Source organism: Camelus bactrianus, chromosome 12 (genome assembly GCF_048773025.1).
Source record: "Camelus bactrianus isolate YW-2024 breed Bactrian camel chromosome 12, ASM4877302v1, whole genome shotgun sequence".
Classification (NCBI taxonomy): Eukaryota; Metazoa; Chordata; class Mammalia; order Artiodactyla; family Camelidae; genus Camelus; species Camelus bactrianus.
Genome location: NC_133550.1, coordinates 67327074 through 67349470, shown reverse-complemented (window position 1 = coordinate 67349470; position 22397 = coordinate 67327074). Strand labels below are relative to the sequence as shown.

Below are 22397 nucleotides of genomic sequence, written 5' to 3'. Positions count from 1 at the left end.
GCAAAGCCCTTTACCCCTCCCCTGGCCCCACAGGCTGCCTGCCACACCAGGGTGGAGCAGGCCCCAGCGCCCATCTGAGGATGCAAGCCTGTGAGATCGGCCCCAGCAAGGTGCAAACCACAGGTACTCAAGAGGAACCAGGCTGCAGAGCTCCCTGCTGTTCCCTCTGAGCGAAGCAAAATGCCATCTGCACGTGTTCAGGCGGCATACAGACCCGAGCACGGTGGGGGCCTCATCACCACACACGGCCTGCGCTGAGCTGCTGGCCTCCCCAGCATCCCGAAGACGACGAGGCCGGGGACCTGGGGCCTCAAGTGGCCAGAGGCTGGGCATGGTGAAGCCTCAGTACAGGCCAGGGCCCTCCCTGGGGTTGGTTCTGGTTTAAAACAGAAAGCAGGAACACCAGGGCCATCCTCCCGCCAGCTCACCACAGTCCATAAGGCCCTGGCCCCCGCTTAACACATTCTTCCTATTAAATCCAGAGTGATAAAGAACAGACAGGTGCCAGTTTCATTTTCAGAACCTCATCTCTCATGTGCGTGTCCTCAAAAATAAATTTTGCCCAGATGAGACATCCCAACGCAGGAAGACAACCCTGGTAGGACCCGAGTCTCCATGGGGAGTCTCCAGTGGAACTGGGCTGGCTCTAAGGACAAGGACAAAGGCAGGACCTCTGTCTGTGGGCAGGGCCCACTGTCTGCCATGGACTCTCAGCCCTATCACATTCCTTGTGCCAGGGGCACCCTTGGGGCAGGAGGTGGGCCTCCAGATCTTTGATGACTAGTACCCCCCTCCAAGTGGCCCTAGGGGGGCTTCCTCAGATGCTCAGGCCTTTCCCTGCTCCCAGTGTCTGGCCCATAGGCCTGTGGAGAGGGAGCAACCGATGCCCCTTGTTTCAGGGTCTGTTTTAATCCCGGGGGTTACCCAACAGCCCAAGCATAATGCCACACCACCCTGCGCCCCATGCAGCATGCTACAGGTCATCTGTGGACCTGAGAAGGCGTCTCCCACATTTTACAGACAACGCTTGATGGAACTTGGGCTTTTTATAATTAGGAAACCCATCACCGCCAACGCCAGGCGAACAGCGGCTCCGGGCTGGAGTGGCACGCCTTGGCAGCTGTGCCCCCTGGTTTCTAAGATCATTCCTGAATGTCCCACCCCAGGTTTCATGTCTGCCAACTGCCTCTGACAAAGTCATAAATACAAATTCAAAACGGGGGACTGGGGGCATAGACGGCCTAGCGAAAAAGATGGCGAAGCCAGCTCTGCAGTACAAAGCAAACTTTCAGCCTCGGTGCCAGGTGGGCAAGACCTTATTGAAATGGTTCTCCCCTCAGATCTAGACACCAGGCAGCCGAGGGAAAGGGAGGCGTGAGGCAGGCCTGGGCCACTCAGGCCTCTGTCCACGTTCCCGGAAACATGGCCTCCAAGTGCCAGCTCACAGCTCTGGGGTGTCTGGAAACAGGGCCCCCCCCCCATTATTTTGTGGTCAGAGCATCCAGCTAGGTTATCCAAACCACATCAATCAGATGGAGGTGAGTAAAGGGGAAATCACACCTGTGATACAATCATATTTAAAAGGGGGCTTAACCCCCCCCCCAACTTACGGGTTTCATTTTAAGGGGATAGGTACATGCAAGTACAAACCTGCATTTTAAAAATCCCAAATAGTTAGAACCAACGACCCAAAATAAAACGAATGTGGTGCTGGCCTACAGAGACTGCCCTGGCCTCTAAAGCCCAACTTTGAAGAAATTAATTTCAGTGTTACTTTAAAACCCTGTAATTATGGCAAACATGCATTCCTTCACCCCTGCCCCTCTCTGCTCCCCACAAATTCCCCAGGGCTGCCGGCTGGGCCTGTGTGTGAGCCACCTATAAAGGGGGATTTATTATGAAAAGTTATGAGTTGCTTTTCGTTTTATGCCACCATAAACACCAGCTTCCACACACAGGCCTTTCACTCCACCGGCCCATTCGGCCAATGCCTGACCCAGGGCCGCCCTAAACCAGCTCTTCATGAACGCCTGACCAGCAGGAAAAAAAAGTCGCTGCTGGTTTAGGAAATGAATGAAAGATTTCAATTTTTCAAGAAATGACTGTAGCTTCCAAATAACCCTTCCAAACATCTAATCTAAAAACAGATGCTTGCTCTTTTCTTTCTGTTCTTTTTAAGATGCCTGCGGACGCTGTTTTACGTGTTCAACATAATTCTCCCTGGCAAACGGCCTGCACACCTGAGATCAGAAGCTGTATTTCACAAATTCCAAGTTGCAGAATTTTCATGCCGGCCCTGGAGTTCTTGCAAGCTGCTGGTGCGGCTTCAGGTTCAAGAACAACCTCCTTCCCGTGTCCCCTCGTCTGTGGAAGGCCTGCTCTACAGAAGGGATCTTCTTAGAAATCCCTTCATTAATATTTAAATATTCACTAAGTAGCGAAAGTGAGAAATCCACTTACCGTCCCCAAGAGTCGACTTGAACCCGACCGAGACTGGGGCGCGCTGGTCGGCTGCTCTGCCCTTGCCGGAGGGACGCGCCCGCCCGGACGCGGCCAGCGCTGCGCTGTCGTGCCCACGGCTGCACAGGCCCTCGGTGTGAGTCCTGGGTTCCGGATGATTCTCTCCTTCACCCGTCGGAAGGGCAGAGAGCAAAGCGATGCCATCTCCCGCAACTCTTCGCAGGGCCGGACAGCTCCGGGACCGCGCGGGCGAAGCACACGGCCAGGCCCCACTTCCCTGGTCCCGCACCGCGCATCGGACCGCGCTGCTCCTCTCCTCCCGGCTCCGGCTTCCCTGTCTTGAACAACTGGACTTCCCCGAAGAGTACCCCGCAGTACACGGTCTCCACGTCCGTGACCTGCAACGCGAAGGACCTTTGTCCGGGACGAAAACGAAAGCGCGCCGGGCCAGGGGCGCCCACGCCCTGCCGCGGAGGTCCGCGCTGGCGCGCCCCGCGACTTTCTCCAAGTTCACGTGCATCCCAGGGCGGGCGGGCGGGTGCCCGGGGTCCGAACTTCCAGCGCCCGGCCGTCGGGCGCGCTGCGGGGTGCGGGCAGTCACAGGACGGCCGAGCGGCGCGGGCCCGGGGCACAATGGGAGCCTTCGGGCAGGCGGACCGGAGGGCGAGCGCGGGGACAGCGCGGGCCCGGCCTCCGCGCGGCCGCTCATCTACCGCGGCCAGGGAGCCGAATGCGGCGGCGGCGGCTGGGCACAGACGCACCGCGCGCCCGGTGCATGCTAATGGCCGGCGACCGCGCCATGAATTATTCAGCAGCGGCGCGGAGAGGGCAGGCGCGGCGCGGAGGGCGGCCTGGCCCGTGTGTCCCCCGCCGCTGCGAAGCCGCCGCGGCGACTTCCCAAACTTTCCCCGGTCGGCACCGAGGATGCGGCCCCCGCGGCGCCTCCGTCCCCGCCCGAGCGCGCCGGCCGCGCTTCCCCCGTTGCCGCCTATTTTATGTCTTTTGTCTCGGAGTTGGCACCTGTCCCAGAGAGCGCGTTTCCCTGCCCACCCCTTCGCCGCCGGATCAGGGCGGGGGAGGGGGTACGGGGGACCTGGAGAGGAGGGGATGGGTGGGGGGAGCAAGGCGCCTACGGCCCCACAGCCCGGGGGACCGCCCGGGGGCGGCGGCCGTGCCGCGCTCCCGGGCGCCCCTGTTCCGCGGGGAGGTCAGGGCTTCGGCTGTGCCCAGAATACCAACGAGGCCTCCCGGAGCCCCCGGCCGTGCCCGCTGCGGGCGAGGACCGGGCGCGGCCCCTCCCCGACTCCCCCCTCCGCCGCGCACCCTCCTCCGGGGGCCGGCGCGCGCGGGCGGGGCTGGCGGCGCGAGCAGCGGATTCGCCGCCCGGGCCCCGCGCCTCGCCCCGCAGCCCCGCGTGCGCGCCCCCGCGGGCACGCCGCCCCAGGCGCTCCCCGCCCGCGCGGTCCCGCCCGCCTGCCCGCGCTGGGCAGGGGGTACCGCGCCGCAGGGACTCGTCCGCCTTCTGCTTCTCGCCTTGGGGTCCGCACGTCCCGGCCCTGGCCCGCCCCCGCCGCCCTGGCACCGAGGCGGCTGCCGGAGCGCGCTCGGCGGCTGCGCTCCGAGGCGACGGCTGCCATGATTGCGGGCAGCGGGGCGCGCGCGCGCACGTTCGGGCCCGGCTTGGGGACCCCGGGCGGACCGACGGTCCCCGGTCTGACCGCAGCACCGTGCGCGCCGCGGACTGCGGCCAGGTCGGCGGGCTCATCTCCGCAAGGCTGGTGTTCACTGTGGAGCGCAAGACGAGGCTCCGGGACAGGGCTTAGGGTCGATGGTGGCAGGAAGCTTCCCCCGGGGCAAGGCGCGCACCAGAAGGAACCCGCGGCTGCTCGTCCGACACTGTTCGCCCGGCTGCGGGAGAGGCGCGGTGCCCAATAGCGTCGGTGGCGTGGTGTAGGGGATCTGGTGAAGTAGAAGGGGCAGCGCACTGTGCCCAGAGATAGGGGGGGTGCAAGGTGCCTGGCGGAGAGGAGGCCCTCACGGTGCCCGGGGAGGCGTGGGATGGGCGGGGGCATTGTGCCCGGAGCCGCTGCCCAGCTCCAACCGCGCTCTCTTCCTTCACCGCAGAAACAACTTCCTGCTACCCCGGCCCAGGGCGCAGGAGCTGCGGGGAGAAGTTCTAGGCCGCAGCTTTGCTGTCTTGGAGCCGGACGACTACACTGCTGCCCCCCGGTCGCGCGGTTCCTTCCCGCGCCCTCTCCCGCGGTCGCGACCAGCCGGGCTCCAGAGTCCGGACACTGGTTAGAATGACAAGAAGGCCGCAGCTGCTTTTTCTGCCTGTTTGGCAGGAGCGCCTGAGTGGTTTCTGGCGCTTGGGGACGCCGATATGGGGTCACTCTGCTGGGACCCCATCCCCCTGCCTGGACATGCCCTTGCTCAGAGCCAGATGGACCTGGTTGTCCCCGGATGCCGCGTCAGGGGCCCGAGAGAAATGAGGCCTCCTGGGCCCCATCCCAGTGTCTCTCTGTGCCTGTCTACCCCCCCACACACACAAGCCGGCCTTGGCATTCTAACCAGTGTCCCTTGACGTCACATCTCGCCATTTCTGTCAACCAATTGAAACTTGCCCGTTGTCATAAAAATATATATACTTTTTATGCCATTGGTAAATTCAAAAGTTCCTCGTGTGCCCTGCTTCCCAGGAAACTCCATTCCACATTGGATTGGACTGCCCAGGCAGGGGGCCCTGGGCACAGGGGCAAGGCTGGGCTGGGGCAGCTGGAGCAGCTCAGCTGGGGCCTCTGAGGCCCACTCACCCATCTTGAAGGCTCCCTAGACCCCCATGACCTTGGCCTTGAATCGTGCTAGACACACACGTAACTGCCACCACTGTATGACATGTACGACTTGGAGGGGAAGGAAGGAAGAAAAACCAGGATCAATTAAGAACTCTTCCAAAATGACTTCCCTGTAGGTTAGGATTTTTACCATGGCCTCTTCTTTCTAGGGATAGCTTTTTTTTCTTTCTTATGAGAAAATTCAGTTTTGGAAAGTGGAATAGACACGGTTTCCAGTTAATCTTTTCACTGAAATCCTGGCCAACTTTCACTTTCCACAGCTGCGGACACCAAGCAGAGACAGCCCAAGCAGGGGTGATTTCACAGTGGGGTGGGTTTCACTCTTTCCTTGAGGAAGGTCCAGGGTGGCCCTCCCAGCTTCAAGGACTAAGGGGGTCCACCACTTCTTTCCTCAGAAAAGGACGTTCTCAGCAGCCTGAGACTCGGGAACGCAGCACCCATGTTCTAACAATCCCGCAGGGAAAAACAGCCTCTCTGGTCTAGCACAGTCCTTTATCATTTTCTTCACTATTACAATTCCCAGCCCTGACTAGGACGTGTGGAGTAAGAGAAAACGTTCCCACGAGATGAGTATGTGCAGGGCAGTCTCCAAAAGCCCCAGAGATACTGCTGTCACCCACTCCTGCTCTGGCCACACCAAGGAAGGGCCCATCTGCTAACTGCCATGATAAGTACCCCCTTCCCCTCTTTACGGGATGGTTCAACTACTTTATAAAAAACATATTAAAGACATTTTGTGGTTTAGCAACCCTGGGGACTCTAGAACAACAAAAATGCGTTAGAGACTGGGCTGAAGGCAGAAATCTAAATTCTGTAAGTACCAGGAACTTTTAATACCAAATCTTGTTTTTTTCAAAATAATAAGCAAGCTCGGTAATGACCAAAAGGGGATTTTTGAAAATAAATATATGGTTAATATTCTCACATAAAACATTCCCAAGTGCGAACTCTAGAATGCTTCATACCTTTGAGATAACGTTCACAAACACACACATACACAAATACCACAACCAACACATCCAACAACCACACCTACAATCTATTTATAATCACTTTCCTAAACACTATAAATATTATAACTAATGTGATATATGTTTTGTGATTAAATGGGTGGATTAAAACATTGAATTAAAAAAGCCACACAAAAAAAGAGATTATCTTCCATTATGCCACTTACAACTTTTGTTCCATTGGCACAAATACAAATTTGACAACTGTATCATTACTGAAGGCAATGACTAAATGCCAGGATATTAACTTTGTAATTTTCACCTGAAATCATACCAGCTTGCTAACGTTTTAATTAGCTGATTTTTTTTCTTGCTCTCACACACAGTAATCGGTTAATTTAATGCCTTTCTCCTCCTCTCAATTTTTATTTGGTAAAACAAGAAATTGGGTGAGTCAGGATAATATTCGAGAACACACATTCTTTTTTATCCTCTCTATACTTGGCAAGGATTTACATATAATTTGGTTGCAAATTCAGAAATCAAATTCTGCTTTATGCGAGGAAAATAATAGCACGTGGGCAACTCTATTGGGTATTTTTCAGGTTTCAGGTTTTCTAAGGTCTTTTTTCAACTCGTTACCGTATTTTATTATTTAAAGTAAATAATATTTTAAAAAGGTGCTTACATTATCAGAAAGGATTCCTGGGAAGTTATGCTGTTGAAGAATATTACGATGGACAAGTTTCCTGGAGGAAGAACTTGGTGTGTGCCCGCGGGCCGCACCATGCCCGCGGTCCGATATTTGAAAAAGGAAGGCTCTCACTATACCAGGATGTTTATAGTATCAGTCTTATACAGTTATTTTTTCCTGATTTCTTCCAAGATTTGCCTAATGGGAATGTGGCTGGCCACTTCCTGCTATGCCCCGGCTCCGTCTTCGGCCGCAGTCCAGCCTCACGAGGCCGGGGCAGTTCAGTTTAGTTTCCCTTTTTTCAGCCTAGCAACATTCAGTAGTTTTAAGATTTTTGGTATCCAAAGCATTCCGAGGACTTAGTAAACAGATGCATTTAATCTAATGAAAGCAAGCAGGATGAGTGTGAGTGAAAACTTACATTTCCACTTGGGTTTCGAACATTCAACTTGTCCACCCAAGACTCTGATGATTTTCAAGCCAGCCCAGTAAAACCGAGATTGCCAGTTTGTAGGATGCCACTTCCTCAGTCACCCCAGACAGTGTGTTCTTTAGAAGAGCCTCTAAGAAGCGCTGGGTACTGCGTGCAAAGGCAAACCAGGCTTACGATTTTTTTTTCCTTCTGCCTTTGTCTCCAAGTAGTTTGCAGGTCTGGGATTCCGTTTGGATACATCTATTTCGTAATAACCTGTGCTGCTCTTTATGAAGCGTTCATTTTTACTCTCAAGCATCCAGAGAAAGGATTCTTTCCTCCCAGACATAATGAAGCATTTTTCAGAATCTTTTGCTTGAGTTTACTCAGTCTTATGTCAAACTTGGTGTGAGTTCACTGGCAACAGAAATGAAACTCTGGCCATGGGACAAGCATGTGTGAGGAACAAAGCACAGGGCAGGAGACTGCATTAGGAGCCACCCTGTCCCCACCAAAAAAGCATACCAGCAGAACAATTTCTATATCTTTTCTTAAAAAAAAAAAAAAAATATATATATATATATGTATGTATGTATGTATAGAACAGACATAGCGCGCCTGCAGCTGACAATGATCAGCAGCGTGCCCAGGGACCAGCAGAGCTCCACACCCATCACCTGGCCACCCCTTCGCCGCCGGATGAAACCTGTGAGCAGCTGTTTTATCATATTTAACACACTTTGGAAGTCCATACTTTCACTTGCCATGATGTTACCTGTGCATGTAACACCATCTATTAACCCTGAAAGCATTCTTTAAGGAGTTTATTATTATTTTTCAATTAAAAGATATGCATAAAATAACCAGAAGTGTGCAATAAACGTGCTCGATCATATATCTAAATACGTGAACATACTATATGCAATACATACATGCTACTATGGGATTTTTTCCCTCATAGATGAGGAATTACAGTGAATATTCCCCATTCCAACATAGTAACAATGCAAATCAGAAAAAAGAAATTAAAGATGATGGGCCAATATCCCTGATTATAGACACATATATCAAATGCCAACGCTAGATTCTTGGGTTCGTAAAAGGAATGAGAAAAAGCACAGTACAGACTAAATTTTTTTTAAAATCAAAATTACCTTTCAAAGAGACATGGGTGCTAAATTTGCTTATTTTGGTTGCTCAAGTCTACAATTTCTAAAATGGAATCATAAATTGGGAAATTAACATTTTTCTAAAGAATTTATTGTGCCACTCATAGCAATTTTTATTAGCAATTAAAGATCTATTAGAATTTGAACTTGAACAGTTTCTAGTAGAAGCAGGGATGAATTTTCATGAAAATTAAAAGACATCAGAAAATTTGAAAAGAATTTTACTCTCTTGATGTCCAACGGATGCCTTCCTTTCATAGTTGAAAAGCCTCAATTTTTTTGAAGTATTTTTTGTATCTTATCAATCCTTTATAGGGGCCTGAAATAATCATTATTCTTTTTGAATTGTATCTAAGAAGAATTTAGCTATTAAGAATTTAAAGCAATTTTAAACTTTAAAAACTCAAATGTTTATTTTTTTAATTTTTAAATAATGCTGAAATCCTAATGCAAGTTAATTTTTTCCCTCCTCACAGATGAACTGAAAATTTTAGTACCATTTCTTAACCACACAGCCCTTCAGTAAGTTAGGTAAATTATAAGCCCTCTAGACTAAAGGAAAAAAAAGTAAGGAAATAAACTCTGATTTAGAGCTCAGACGGTTCACTACTAAATTGCAAGGGACAACAGGAACTTATTTTAAAATCAAGATTTCACAGATCACTTCTTTAAAATGATTGCAACAAAACTTAAGCTGCCTGCAAAAAGGACCTATGTCGAATGAGGGGTTTTTTGAGGGGTGGGGGTGTTACAAATTGTTTAAAATTCAACCACACTGGTCTTGTTTATTGGAATACTCCCATTTTATTTTTTAAAAATCTAACATGATTTCACACAACACAAGCAAGTACTTTGCGTTATATATAATGACAGTTTCATTTTCCTGACTATGTCTAAATATCATAGCTTTCAGATCCGGTTAGCAGAAAGTTAGGGTTAAGGTTGGATTTTTCATATACATCCTCGCTTCAAAAAGTGAAAAAATGTCTCACCTAAATTTATCACTGCAAGACAAGATAATATTTAATGGCTGCAAAAAAAAAATACTGAAAAAGAAAGCCAATGCTTTTGTTCTGTTTTGTTTCTTGCTATTTATAGAGCAACTTTGGGTGTAATTCCTAATTTTAAAGGAACAAGAAGTTCTTTTTTTTTTTTAACCAAAAGAAAGTGGTAATATAGGCAATCAGACCACGGGTGACATTAACCTTGAAAATAGGAGTCTGTATAATTTTTATATGATGAATACATATTTTTAAAATGGGTTTGAAAATAAAGAGAGATGTGGACATTTTCACTCCCAGGCTCGGCTTTCCACGATGTTCAAGGGTTTGTGCCTTTCCTAGTATCTTACTGATAAACCAGTTTTTCAGCCCTGTATTCTAAACGTGCTACAAGAGTCTCTCCCTGCCTCCGTGTCTGAGGGGAAACAGTGGATGCAGCCCGCCACCTCCTTCCCTCACTCACAGCTTCTCTGAAGCTGGCAGTCTCTCACACACAGAATGCCGGAAATTTCTAGGAGGACTCCAAGGCTCACTGGGAAACTTCTTGTGTTGGGAAAAAACTTCTCAACGCACACCTGGATCTACAGATTCGGAAAAATTCACCAGCTGTAGCCAAAAACCAAAACACTCAACCACCCGAACACAGTCTACCAGAAACACAGAGTTCTTTGACGTGACAGAAGGCTTATAAATAAAATAGCTCCAAGGCAGGCAGGCTGAATGAGCCTTTTAAGACAGCCTGTGGGTGCCTCAAACTTTAATATTAGAACATTAATGCTAGCAACACGAAGATGGTATCCTGGGATGTGTGTGTGTGTGTGTGTGTGTGCACGCACAGAAATACAAGTTCTGCTGCCCTTACGGCTTGGGGCCGACTTGAGGTCCTGGTGGCGATCCTCAAGCCCAGACAAAGGGCAGGCCTCACCTGTATTCTGTTCAGGTTCCTCCCTTTTTCATTACACATGTGCAAACACCAAAAGCCAGTGAAAACATAACCTGCTGTAGATAACGAGACTGACCTCAGATAGAGAAAAACTTTCCCTGCAATAAATATATATATACATATATATATATATGCATGTATATATACATATATATATACATGCCATTTTGTGAATGGCAAACCAAGCTGACCTCATTCAGCCCTGTTAGGACAAACATGGCAAGAGCAGCTTCGGGGAGTGAGGCTAGGGGCCGGGGCCGAGGTGTGCTGTCCTCTCGGAAGCCACGTGCACCAGATCCCTTGGGAAAGGAGGTCAAATTGTGTGGCCTGGGCCGGGGTTTGGGCCCTGCAGATCCCTACCCAAGCCAGGCTGGGTGAGGCTGCAAAGAGAGCCTTGAAGCCTGGGATAAACATTCAGGGCTCTCGGCATCCATGCCAGGAGGAGGAGGGTCTCCAAACCACCAAATCCAATCCCCCAAGTTAGGGACCAACTTGTTATCACGATCAAAGGCCTTGGAGAGGCAGGGATGCTCTGCAGTTTGTCCAAATTCTCACCATGCTCGGCCCACACCTTCTTATACCATCGCCGAGGGTTTTGATATAGTTCAAGTCAACAAAAGCACCCCAAGCATTTAGTCTGTGCCAGGTACCACGGGAGTCACTGAACATTTTCATTAAAAACAACGGCTCCTAGTGCAGGTTTTTGCTAAGGTGATAAGGACAGCGTCTCGTGTGTGGAGAGCATGCGGTTCATGATTTACGGGGTGCGTAAATTTCTGAGCCCTGTCTCACGTATCCTCACAACCCGAGAAGACAACAAGAAATGTCACACCTCCTTAAAGACCAGAGAAACTGAGGCCTGAGCGGGTGGAATACTGATTTGGCACAATATTGTACCGACCTGGGACCCCCAACCACTGCAGGCACACACGCCCCTTCGTTGTTTTTTTTAACAGAACATATCACCACCCATCCCTTCACGCTCACGCATGTGCAGGCTTATTTTATAGGTAAGAACAGTTCCCGGGAAAAACAGAACTCCATTGAAACATGGAGCCCAGAACTGCTTTGAGCTGGCCAGCTCTGGCAATCCCCCGCCCCCGCAGCCGGCTCCGGTCATCTGAAGCGTCCACCCTCCCCTGCAGGTGCATCCTCGTCGCCCCCACACAACTGGGCTGGACGCATCGACCTCCGGTGTAAAAGCACGAACTTGAGCTCCCCACGCCGGGCCTGCCAGAGTCCTCGGAACAAAGCCGCCTCAACGGAGTGGTGGGGCCCCAATGCCCCCCGTTCACCCTTCTTCCTGTTGGTGTGCAGACACCCTGCAACCAGGGGCTCCCCAGCCACACAACCACCATAGCTCTGAGCCCCACCTGAGCCTTCCCTGACTTGCGGCCCCCTGTGAACCTGGCAGGTCCCTGCCCGTGGTCTCAGTATAAAAGGCCAAACAGGTGACAATGATGGTCTGGGAAAACCTCAAAGTCTCAAGTCAGCCAGGATCACTCATGACCGGCTCCCCTCAGAGAGGCTCATGGTGGCAGTTCTCTCCTGGAGGGATGTCCAGGGCCAGGGGCCTGGAAGTCAGCATTCTGCAGGGGCACATGATTGAGAAAGAGGTGAAAAAAGAGGGAACTGGGTTATTTTGGAAATGGTTGTATTGAAGGAGATACCAGCAGTCTGTCTCCAAAGGGCTTCCCTTTCCAGGAGAGATCTGCACCACACAGAGAAATTTCCTGAAGCCCCTGCCTCCCCCTAGTTCATGATACGCACCGACCCAACGCCCGCTCATCCTCGGGACAGCAAGGCACGGCCCCGAACTGCAGAACACCAAGTGTTCCCCAAAAGCCAAATTCCACGGCAGAATAGTCCACTGCACAAACGGCAAGCACAGGAAGAAACTTAACATTTTTAAAAGGCTCCCTGGCAGAGCCAGGTGAACAAAACTATGAAATAAACGAGGCGCGAGCCAGAGGCCTTGCCTGGCTTGGCGGAGAACGTGAAGCCACCCTGTTCATTTTCAAAGGCAAAGGCTTCCAAGACGCCTTTCTCTTGCCTCCTTTTTGCACCTAATTACAAGAGAAAGTGCTTTTTAAAATCAGACAAAACCTTAAAAAAAAAAGTTACAAGGAGCTAAGTCTCAAAAGCTGCTTGGGATAAAAATTATAACCTTGTCCAGCATTTGAGGAAAAAACAAAGAACATAGGGGACATGGGATGGTCAGGGCTGAATTTAGTGTCAGCTGTTTTCATCACTCTGGGCCTGGTAGGTCCCACCTAGAACTATCCCCAAGACTCTGTAAAGGTTGTGATTTGGAGGGAAAAGAAGGGCCTCGGAGACAACGAAAGCCCAGTGCAGATGGGTGTGAAGGTTCCTGTTTTTCATCACAGGGGACCCTGGATTCTGCTTTCCTGGAGCACCTTTTCTTTCCCATCTGCGGGACTTCCACAGAAATGAAGAGCAGAGAAAGAAAAACACATGTGCCTTGTTTTCCCGCAGACCTCTCCTCTCTGCACTTCAGCCGGCGGGTCGGTCGCAGTCCACAAGGGCCCTGCAGAGCGACGCCTCCAGCCGGGCTCCTGGCCTGGGACCCGTGCAGCGGTGCCGTCGCGGCCCCCACCCCCCGGGTGGCAGGCGCCACGCGGCCGCGGTGGCTGCCTGGGCTCCGTCGGCGGACCAGCGCGTCGGCCACCGGGGTGGGCAACCGGGTTGCGGCTAGTCTCGTCCCGCCGGGTCTGGGCGGGGCAGGTGACACGACGGGGTCTGCACCTGCTCTGGAGGCCCGGAGGTCTCGCGCGCTTCCTCCATGCAGCCCCCAGGCTCCCGGCCCAGGGCGGAGAGAGGGCTCCGCGGGGACGAAGCCGAGGCAGGGCCAGGGCCGGGCCGGGTGGCATCAGATCTGGAGCCTGGGGTCCACATCAAGTGGGGAGCGGAGCCTGCAGTCTGAGCCTGCGGCCGGGTCCACGTACGTGGGGGCCTTGGAGTCTGAGTCGGGGGCGGGCGCGCTTTGCGCGGTCCGAGCCGGGAGCCGAAGCCGGGTCTGCGTCAGGCAGGTGTCAGGGTCCAAGCCGGGGTCCCGGTCCGAGTCCGAATCTTGACCCGCATCTGGATCTGGGTCCGGGGTCCGAGTCCCAGCAGGTGTCCAGATCTGCGTTGGGGTCCAGGGTCCGAATCCGTGTCGGAACCGGGTCCGGGTCCGGTTCCGGGGTCGGACTCCGCGCTGGGGTCCGAGTCTCTGTCCGAGCCGGGGCCGGGGTCCGCGGCGGCGGCGGAGGCGGCACGCGCCCCAATTAGCCGCGGGCGGGCGGGCGACGGGGCGGCCCCATTGAGGGCGAACAAAGGGCGCGACCCCGGGGTCAGGGAGTCGCGGGCCGGCGGCCGCCGCTTTGTTGGCCCGCCCTGTTTACTTTGCCTAAGTAAAGCGCACAATATATTGACTAAAGCGGATTAGAGGGTCGCGCCCCAGAGGCCGCGGGACCTCCCAGCCGGGCGCCTCCCCGCTGGCCCGGCCCGACGCGTGCAGACCCCTTCCCGCCGGGTCCCCGCCGTCCGGGCCGCCGCCAGCCTCGCCTCCGCCCCCACCCGCGGAGGCAGCGGGGGAAACTGAGGCCGCAGGCCCTTCGTGTCAGCCGTGCGCAGGCGGCGAGCCGGCCCAGGTCCTGGACGGGGTCCCCGCGGCCGCGGCTCACCTGCGCCACGTGGTGTCCGGAGCGGGGGTCAGTCTGACAGCCTCCCACCGGGCCTTGTAAACCAACCGGGGCAGTGAGTTATTTCCGGACCACTGCATTTTTTAAGATTCTACCCTTTCCAACACTGCTGGTATAGGGAACGGATTTTACAGGAGAGCAAATGGCACTTGCCGCAAGGCTCAGATATTTTAGACGGTAAGATGGACAGAATTTTCCATATCACAAAATCCTGTAGCATTATGCTCACAAAAGAAAATTCCTGCCTCTTGTCTTGTTACAAGCAATGTATCCCCCGGCTGTGAATTAGCAGGTGACTTAAGAGTGCAGAATAATATTTTGAAATATAGAAGTCCTGGGAAGTACAAGCTGGAAAAAAAATTGTTTTCTTTCTTTCTTTTAAAAGAAAATAAATGAGAGTATAAATAAACCGCTAAGAGTTCTACCCAAAGACCGCAGTGTATCATCTGGCAGTATGAATCCAAGATCTGTGTTCTTCTCCAGATAAGAACTTGCAGGATCTTTTAAATTGCCCTTAAAAAACAACCAGTAGAAGCAGAAAGCCCAAACTCGGAATCAAGCAGTCTCACCAGGGGAGTGGGGAATCACTGGACCAAATAGCCAAGAAGAACAAGAATGCCTTTTTTCTCATTTCTGGATGGTATTGTTTAGGGGACAAAAATACTTCTCCTTAAGTTCACACAAAATCTTAGTTGAGATTTTTGTGCCCTGGTTGTGCAAGTATGTATGTTTGTTTAGGGAATGCATGTAGCGTTTGATTAATAAGCTATCAATGTACAAATCTTTTATGAGAACAAACAGTATTTACTTACTATATACATTTGTTGGCCTAACGAATAATTCTGCTACTTGCCTTCTATCCACAGTATTGAAGGAAAAATAAGCCATTTGTCTATATTTCTACTCCCAATAAAGTAGAATGATTCTACTTCATTAAAAAATTTCTTTAATTAACAAAAATTTTAATTTTAATTAACAAAATTAACAAATTAACAAAAAATTGTAAATGAAGTAGATGTTTAAATCTACTTCATTTAAAAATGATTTTTCTTGGTGGAGGGTACAGCTCAAGTGGTAGTGTGCATGCTTAGCATACACAAGGTCCTGGGTTCAACCCGCAGAACCTCCTCTAAAAATAAATCAGAACACCTAATTACCCACCGCCCCAACCAAAAAAACCCAAACCAAACAAAAAATGATTTTTCTTGCTTAGAAAAATACCACATGTTTACGGAAGGCAGACAATAAAGTATAAGTAATTTAAAAGTAAAATATGAAAATAGATATTTAAGATAGAGATAATTTAAGTAGTGAGTATAAAGTATAAATAATTCAAGTACAAAATACATGGAAAAAACGAAAATTCACCTATTTGCCATTATCCAGAAAATAATACTCTAATGCATTTCCTTCCCAGCAGTGAACATGTGCGTACAGTTACATAATTTACATACATATTTACTGTTCGTAAAATGTTGCATCCCATATGTCCCCATGCTATTACAAACTCTTTGTCAACAGCATTTTAATAGTGACACAATATTCCATTTTATTCTTATGTGATAATTCACTCAGCATTTCCTATGACTATTACAAATTTCAGTTCTCGCTAATATTTCTCTACTATAACTAACACCACAACTAGCAGCCTTGCCGGTGAAGTCTATCTGCAGTGTGGGCTGTTAATAAATCTCTAATGATCTGTTAAGATGATGAAGGCACTGCATTATCCAAGGGGGTCAAGGCAGACCCCATGGACTCCATTTATCATAGCAGAAATGAACTTAGAAATTCTAGAATTCACTTCGGATGTCAGTTACTCTAGAAAACAATATGGAAATCAGTTTGTTTCCCCTTCCAGAGGCCTGGTAATGGCGAACTTTTGCCTGATGGATTTGTGGGACCAGACGAGGCCCGTGCCTGATTGCAACACAGCGTTTGGGAACTGTGCCCTTGTACTAAAGTGCTGGCCTATTTCTGCCTACCAAGTCACTTGGCATTAACCTCCAATCGCCTGGTGAGTTTCAGTCAGAACCAGAAAGCTGAACACCTTGGAAACATTATCTTGACAGCTCTGATGAAACTTTGCCCGTCTAAGGGGTGATTTAGCCCAAGTGGCTTTCTGTGCTGAGAATTCAAACCTCAGGCCTGCTGTTCACCACTTTCCTGGCTGTGGGGTCCCGCTTCTCCCACCTCCCGGCCCCATCCCGCATGGAGAAGGCCCAGCTGTGCTCCTCTCCATCCCCAAGGCCTGGGCACCGTGAGACACTGTGTTTCCTGCCACTCGCCCCATGTCCCCGATGCCCTGAGTCAGCCTGGACTCTGCCACGGGGTCGTACTGGCAGTCTGTCTGGCCTGCCCCGACACGGCTCCCGGAAGGGCAGGGGAAGGGGGCTGGGAGCCATAGAACCTGAGGTCGTCTCCCTGAATGCCAGGCCCTGTGCCCAGCCTGCTTGAAGGTGGTGGCCTGGGCACCAGAGGGAGGGGCCGCCCCTAGAGAACAGAAGCTCAAAGAAGACAGGAGACCCCAGCCAAAAAGCATGATGGAGTCATCCGAAAGTACGGGCTCCAAGAATCCACAGGGCAGAGAAGAAAACCTCGCAGGAAAGATGTGGACGCGTGACCAGAGCTGGAGTGGGGAGGATGACTTCCCTTCCATGCACTTCTCTGCATTTTCCAAAATTTCTACGATGAGCATGTGCTGCTTCCGTAATCAGCAAGGGGTCGTATTACTGATAAAGCTGCATGTATTATGTCATAATTCATTTCAAGAATAAGATACGTTACTATCGCTATTTATGAGTTAAACATAAACAATAATGACCATATATTGCCAGGAAAGTTATTAGGTTGATAACGGCAGCTCACGTGTCTCCAGCACTTTACCTTTTAGAGAAACACATTCAAACAGAAAATGAAACCGGGCAGCTCTGCTATGCAAATATTGGCTGCCGCTGAGATATTCCTGCAACAACCCTGGACAGTGCGCTGAGGTCATTTTTTTTTCTCATCTGAAATGTGGGAAACTGAGGAGTGGAGGAGAGAAGTTAAGAGCCCCAAGATTTGAATGGAGGCTTTGAGTCTCCCATGTCCCCATGGCAGCTTCCAGACCTCTCATCCCAGTACCTTCCTGCAGGGGAGACAGTTTCCCCAGGGATCAAGTGTGTTTCCCATTATTCCAATTTTTTCCTTTTTTTCCATTACTGGAGCTAGTGCCTATGGCCAGGGCAGAATTGCAATTAGTGAAGATTGTGTGGGGTTTGCTTTAAAACAATGGTATTTGCACAGGGTCCCTTTATCTCTCGAGAGGTGTGTGGTGTGACTGTGCCTCAGGCAGGCAGGGACTGTCTTTTTTTCACTTGATGACTTTATGGCTGAATGCCACACTCCTCCTGGGAAGGAAAAATGTGCACAGGACAGTGACTCAAGTATAAGTCCGTGGCCCCTCTGGGGCTTGGGTCCACCCCAGAAGGACTCTATGCCTGTGTGGGAACATGCCTTTTCTTACGTTACTTTGTAAAAGTGGGCTATTTCCAGCCCCTCGATAACAACGGACGGGAAAAAAAATCTACGAATCAAATGTATTTGATCTGAAGTCTATTTCTTTTAAAGTGAGCGAAAAGGCGAACCAGCATGCTGTTTTCTACTCTAAAAGGCAATTTCTAAATTTGGATTTTGAAAAAAAAAATTGTATTCCGGCTTGAAAATCCAATGGCTCTCAGAATGCAAGTAAGATACATCACTCTTTGTGCTAAAATCATCTTCACTGGTTTAAAAGAAATCAGAACGAAATGATGTGAGCTGACCATAAGCCTTCCATCACTTAATTTCTGAAGGCAGAAGCCGGATGTACACAGTCCGTGCTCCGTCCAGAGAGCCGCCTGGGCCCGGATGCGGCGTTAAGTGATTTTTAACAGAGAGGCACCAATGTCTCATGGACCAAACAGAACTAGGTTTTTGATATTCCAAAGACATCTTCAATTCTAGATAAGGATTCAACAATAAAATAATTACCAAATGTAATCAACAGGTAAGATGAATAAATTGGAGACATTTATTTCCTCCAAGGGGAAAAAAAAATGTCTGGCTCTTGGATTTTTCAGCTGTAGTAGATGGACACATTTTCAAAAGGCCCTTTATTTTACTTCCCCGCCTCACACAGGGCACAGCAAACCATCCCTGCCTTCTAAAATAAAAACACATGCCACTTTAATTTAGCAAAGAAAAGCCAAAATGCAGAATCTCTGCACAGATCATTTTTAAGTTAAAGAGAGTGAGAGAGACTGTTAACTGTGTTTTATGCCTTTTTGGGGGGCAGTTACCTTCTCCACGTGTTAATAGTTTAACTGTCAAATTACAACAAACAGCTAATTCCATCTCTGAGATGCCAGAATTGCAACCTAGAAGGGGTGATTTTAATTGTAACTACCAAACAGCAAATGCTGACAGAAGTCCTGCTTCAGTCCCCAGACAGGGCTGGGACATGACTAATTTATTTTATCTTATCCATCTATCTATGCACAGGATTAAAATATTTATGTCAGTCTGTTCACTTTAAAACAGGCAGTACCGGCACCAGCTTCAGGGCCACTCCTTAATTTTTCACAGTTTTGGCTTTTCATTGTTTCCAGAAATGCCCAGCCCTTGCATGGTGAATACTCTCAAATGCTGATGGATCTTTAAGTCACACAAAACCGGTCCTCAAGCCCACAAATGCTGCCCAGCCACGGTGATGGTGACGGAGCTGTGCCAATGCCTCTGTCCCCAGAGATGCCAATGAAATCACGCAGGCCTGAGCCCGGCTTCAAGAAGAAGCTTGCCTCTGGCCAGGGTGGCTGATGGAAACCAGAGCCTGGTAAGGATGCCCCAGCCAGGTGGCCAGGTGGGCCGTGGGGCGGGCAGCAGGGGGTTAATCGGGGAGCAGGGACGGGTGCAAACAAAAGGCCAGGGGCAGGGGAAATCAGGCTGCAGGGCCCAGCCCGAATAGGCGCAGACACAGGGAGCTCTGTCTGCCTGCCCGCTGCCCGGCACTGTGACTAACCGCCCCACTATTGTACCCTGAAGCCAGCCCTTTGTGCCGTCCCCCTGGCGTCTGGGAGCACGGCCGAAGAACCCTCTGCAGCAGTCCCCCCTCGTCCTGGAAGCTTGCAGCGTCAAGACCCATTCTTTCAGCTTTCAGGGCTGCTGGAGCCTTGAGTAGCCAGTGGAAGCATCCTTTACCCTGCCCAAGAAGGGCCACCAGCAAAAAAGCAGCAGAAAAACCAGTCTCCCGAACTCTGGAGGAGGGGGGCCACAGGGACCGCTAAACCCACGCTGCCCAACACAGCGGTCCCTGCCCATGTGCAGACCCTGGGCCTGTGCGACTGGGAGAGTGTCTCCAAACTGAGGTGTCTGGCTGTGAGCGGGCTTCGCACGCAGCCTGCTTTCTCCCAGGCAGACAATGGAAGATGCTGCCATGGTCTCCCTGCCCAGTGACAACCCCTCACCCCACGGCCAGGAGCACCAGGCCCTCACGGCCACACCTGAACAGCCTTGTGTTCACGTGTCTCGAGGACAGGGCCTTGCACACTCAGGGGTCTGCAAAACACGTGTGAGCACAGGGACACGCACACACACGCGGGCGAGGGCCCTGGCTCCTCTTCACGGCACGCGTCACCTGTCCTGGCGGGCCTTTGGAGAAGCCAGATTCACACCCCAAAGACCCCCCCTGGAGCCAGACATCTGACCCTTTGCCCTGGGATACACCGGGTCCATTCAGGGCCCCGTCATGACTTCTGTGGATCCAAGCAGTTTTGCTTTCATGGCTCCTTTCTCCATAAATATTAAAATTATATTTTATGATTGCATTGCTATAAAGATGAATATAATCCATGCCGAATTAATTCATCATTATATATTCATTGTTATTATAGTCATTTTATCTTCTGATTTTTTTAAAAATTGAAGTATGGTCAGTTTACAATGTTGTGTCAATTTCTAGTACACAGCATCTTGTTTCAGTCATCCAGGTACATACACATATTCCTTTTCACATTCTTTTTCATTACAGGCTACTACAAGATACTGAATATAGTTCCCTGTGCACTACCGAAGAAACTTGTTGTTTATCTATTTTATATATAGTAGTGTGTATCTGTAAATCTCGAACTCCCAATTTATCCCTTCCCACCCCCTTTCACCCCTGGCTTGGAACCTCCCCTTTTTTCTTCTGATTTTAAAAAACATTAAAATTAAAACTTATTCCTGGGCCCTGGGCACTGTGTCTCCCTGGACCACCCCTCTGAGCTCCCTTGACCTCTTCCTGAAAGGCATCCTCACCCCATGAGGTGCATATGGGACTTGCCTGCCGTTCCTCCAGTGACCAGATCACCCTCTTGACTCCAGAATTCGTAAGTCCTGCCCTGAATGAATGGCATGTGAAGTCCCCAACAGCCACCAGAAGACTTTCCACATTATTTTCAAAATGTAAAACTCAATCATGAGAAAGGCCTAGGATCCCAGCATGACTGAAGGCCTCACGTCAGTGGGAACCCAGACCCCTGCCCCACTGCTGTGCTGGGGTCCCCAGCCAGGTGCCCCGGGTACCACATTCAACACCAAGAGATGGGCCCACCAGGCACATGTGATGGTGACACAGAGGTAACTATCAGGGTGCCCAGTGGCCCACCACGTGCCAGCTCTGTGCCAGCCCTGGACACCCACGCCCTCCAGTCCTCCTCACACCCCTGTGTCGGGCCCAGCTTCTGGAGAGGGGCAAGGGTCCTGGCTTTCCAGCCGTTCCCAGAAAGAGGCATCTGGGGCTCTCACCATTCCCCCTCCCGTGGTGCCACCGTGCAGGGCCCAGGCCACCCTGCTGGAGAAGGACAGCGCAGGAGATGGTTAAAATTCTGCATGCTTTTTGCATCCGCCTCCAGAGGAAGCGCTGCTTTTTTTTTTTCTCCCTCTCAAGCAGGAGGAGGAAAAAAAAGCTGAGAGCAGCAATTTGCAGGCCTTGGGATGTTTTTCTCCTTGACAGCCCTGGGCCCCGCCTCGCTGGGCCTTCCTCCGGCCAGAGCGGCCACAGCTTGGTCTGTTGCGACTGCCTGGCCCCCGTGCACGCGAGGCCTCCCCGCGGAGCCGGGCCGGGGCGGGAGGGAGGGAGGCCGGCTGGGTGGGCAGCGGCGACGCCTGGCACTGCCCAGCTTTGTGGCCACGTCCTCTGCTTGCCGTCCCTCTGCCCGCCCCGGGCCTGCTCCGGGCCGGCTGTGCCGCCTGCTGCCCGCCGAGCGCCCACCCCGTGCCCACCCCGGGTGCCCTCACCTTCTGGGCCCGGCCTCCCGGCCTCGGGTCCTGCTCGCGCCCGGGGCGCCCGGCCACGTCCTCGGCACTGCCGCCGCTCGCCCCACCCTGCTGCCCGCGCTCGGCGGCGAGCCTGGCACGGCGCCAAGCTGCCTGGGAGCCCGGCCCGGGCTGGGGAACTTTCCGGCAAGGGTGTGTGTGGGGAGGGGCGCGGGGTGCAGTGGTGCCAGGGGAGGGAGAGGCCCAGATGCCCGGCGGCCGCCCCCACCCCGGCCCGGGCCGGCCGCGGGGGCCTCCCCCTGCCTCCTGTCTCCTGAGTCCCATAAAGGCACAGACAACACGGGCGGTTTAGTCAAAACAGCCATGTGCAGGAGCCGGCAAACAAACAAAAGCCCTTATTTATTTATTTAGTTCACACACTCAGATAAGGAGGCGCCTTTTGTGCACATAATTTCACACACACCAGAAAGGGGGCGATACCACCATGCTCCCCGCAGCCCTGGCCCCGGACAGCCCGCCTGGCCTCGGGAATAATGGCATCGCCTGGCCTGGGCATTTCCATATTTAAATTGGGCAGCAGCGTATGATTAATTAAGAAGGAAAAAGGCAAAAAGGAAGAAAAGTGGTGGGGGTGGGGAGCTGGACGTTCTGGGCAGCGCGACGTGCCAAGGTGCCCGCGGTGGCTTAACCCCTCCCATGCCAGGCCCGGGCCCCAGAGGGACGCTGACTGCGCCCTCTGCAGAGCCCGGGCCCTGGGAGCACACCCTCGGCTGCTGTCCTGTGTGTACTGAGTGCCACCCCAGCTTCAGATGCTGCCCCCGGAAGTCTTCTTCCTCATTTTCTCGCTCAGAGTGGCTCAGCTTTGGGCAAGTCAAGGTGCTGTGCTGGTGCTGGTGCTGGGTAAAGACGCCCCAAAGCGCCGGGTTGGGGG

General features: G+C 51.6%; 1 protein-coding gene across 15 annotated transcripts in view; it reads right to left on the bottom strand.

The window, feature by feature from the left end:
* Positions 1 to 22397, bottom strand: part of LOC141579470 (uncharacterized) — a 61899-nt gene that overhangs the window by 33923 nt on the left and 5579 nt on the right. For 5 of the 15 annotated variants that reach the window (XR_012510995.1, XM_074375724.1, XM_074375726.1 and 2 more), the window contains exon 1: positions 2461 to 3742. The exons of 2 other annotated variants lie outside the window; for them this stretch is intronic. Coding sequence is in view for 6 of the 13 variants with exons in the window: in XM_074375724.1 (XP_074231825.1) it covers positions 2461 to 3169 (709 nt within the window). In the remaining 7 variants the exon portion in view is untranslated. Of the gene's footprint in view, positions 1 to 2240; positions 2381 to 2460; positions 3745 to 21487; positions 21692 to 22397 lie in introns of those variants that run through there. 8 more of the 15 variants (XR_012510998.1, XM_074375727.1, XM_074375734.1 and 5 more) reach the window with 6 other exon arrangements.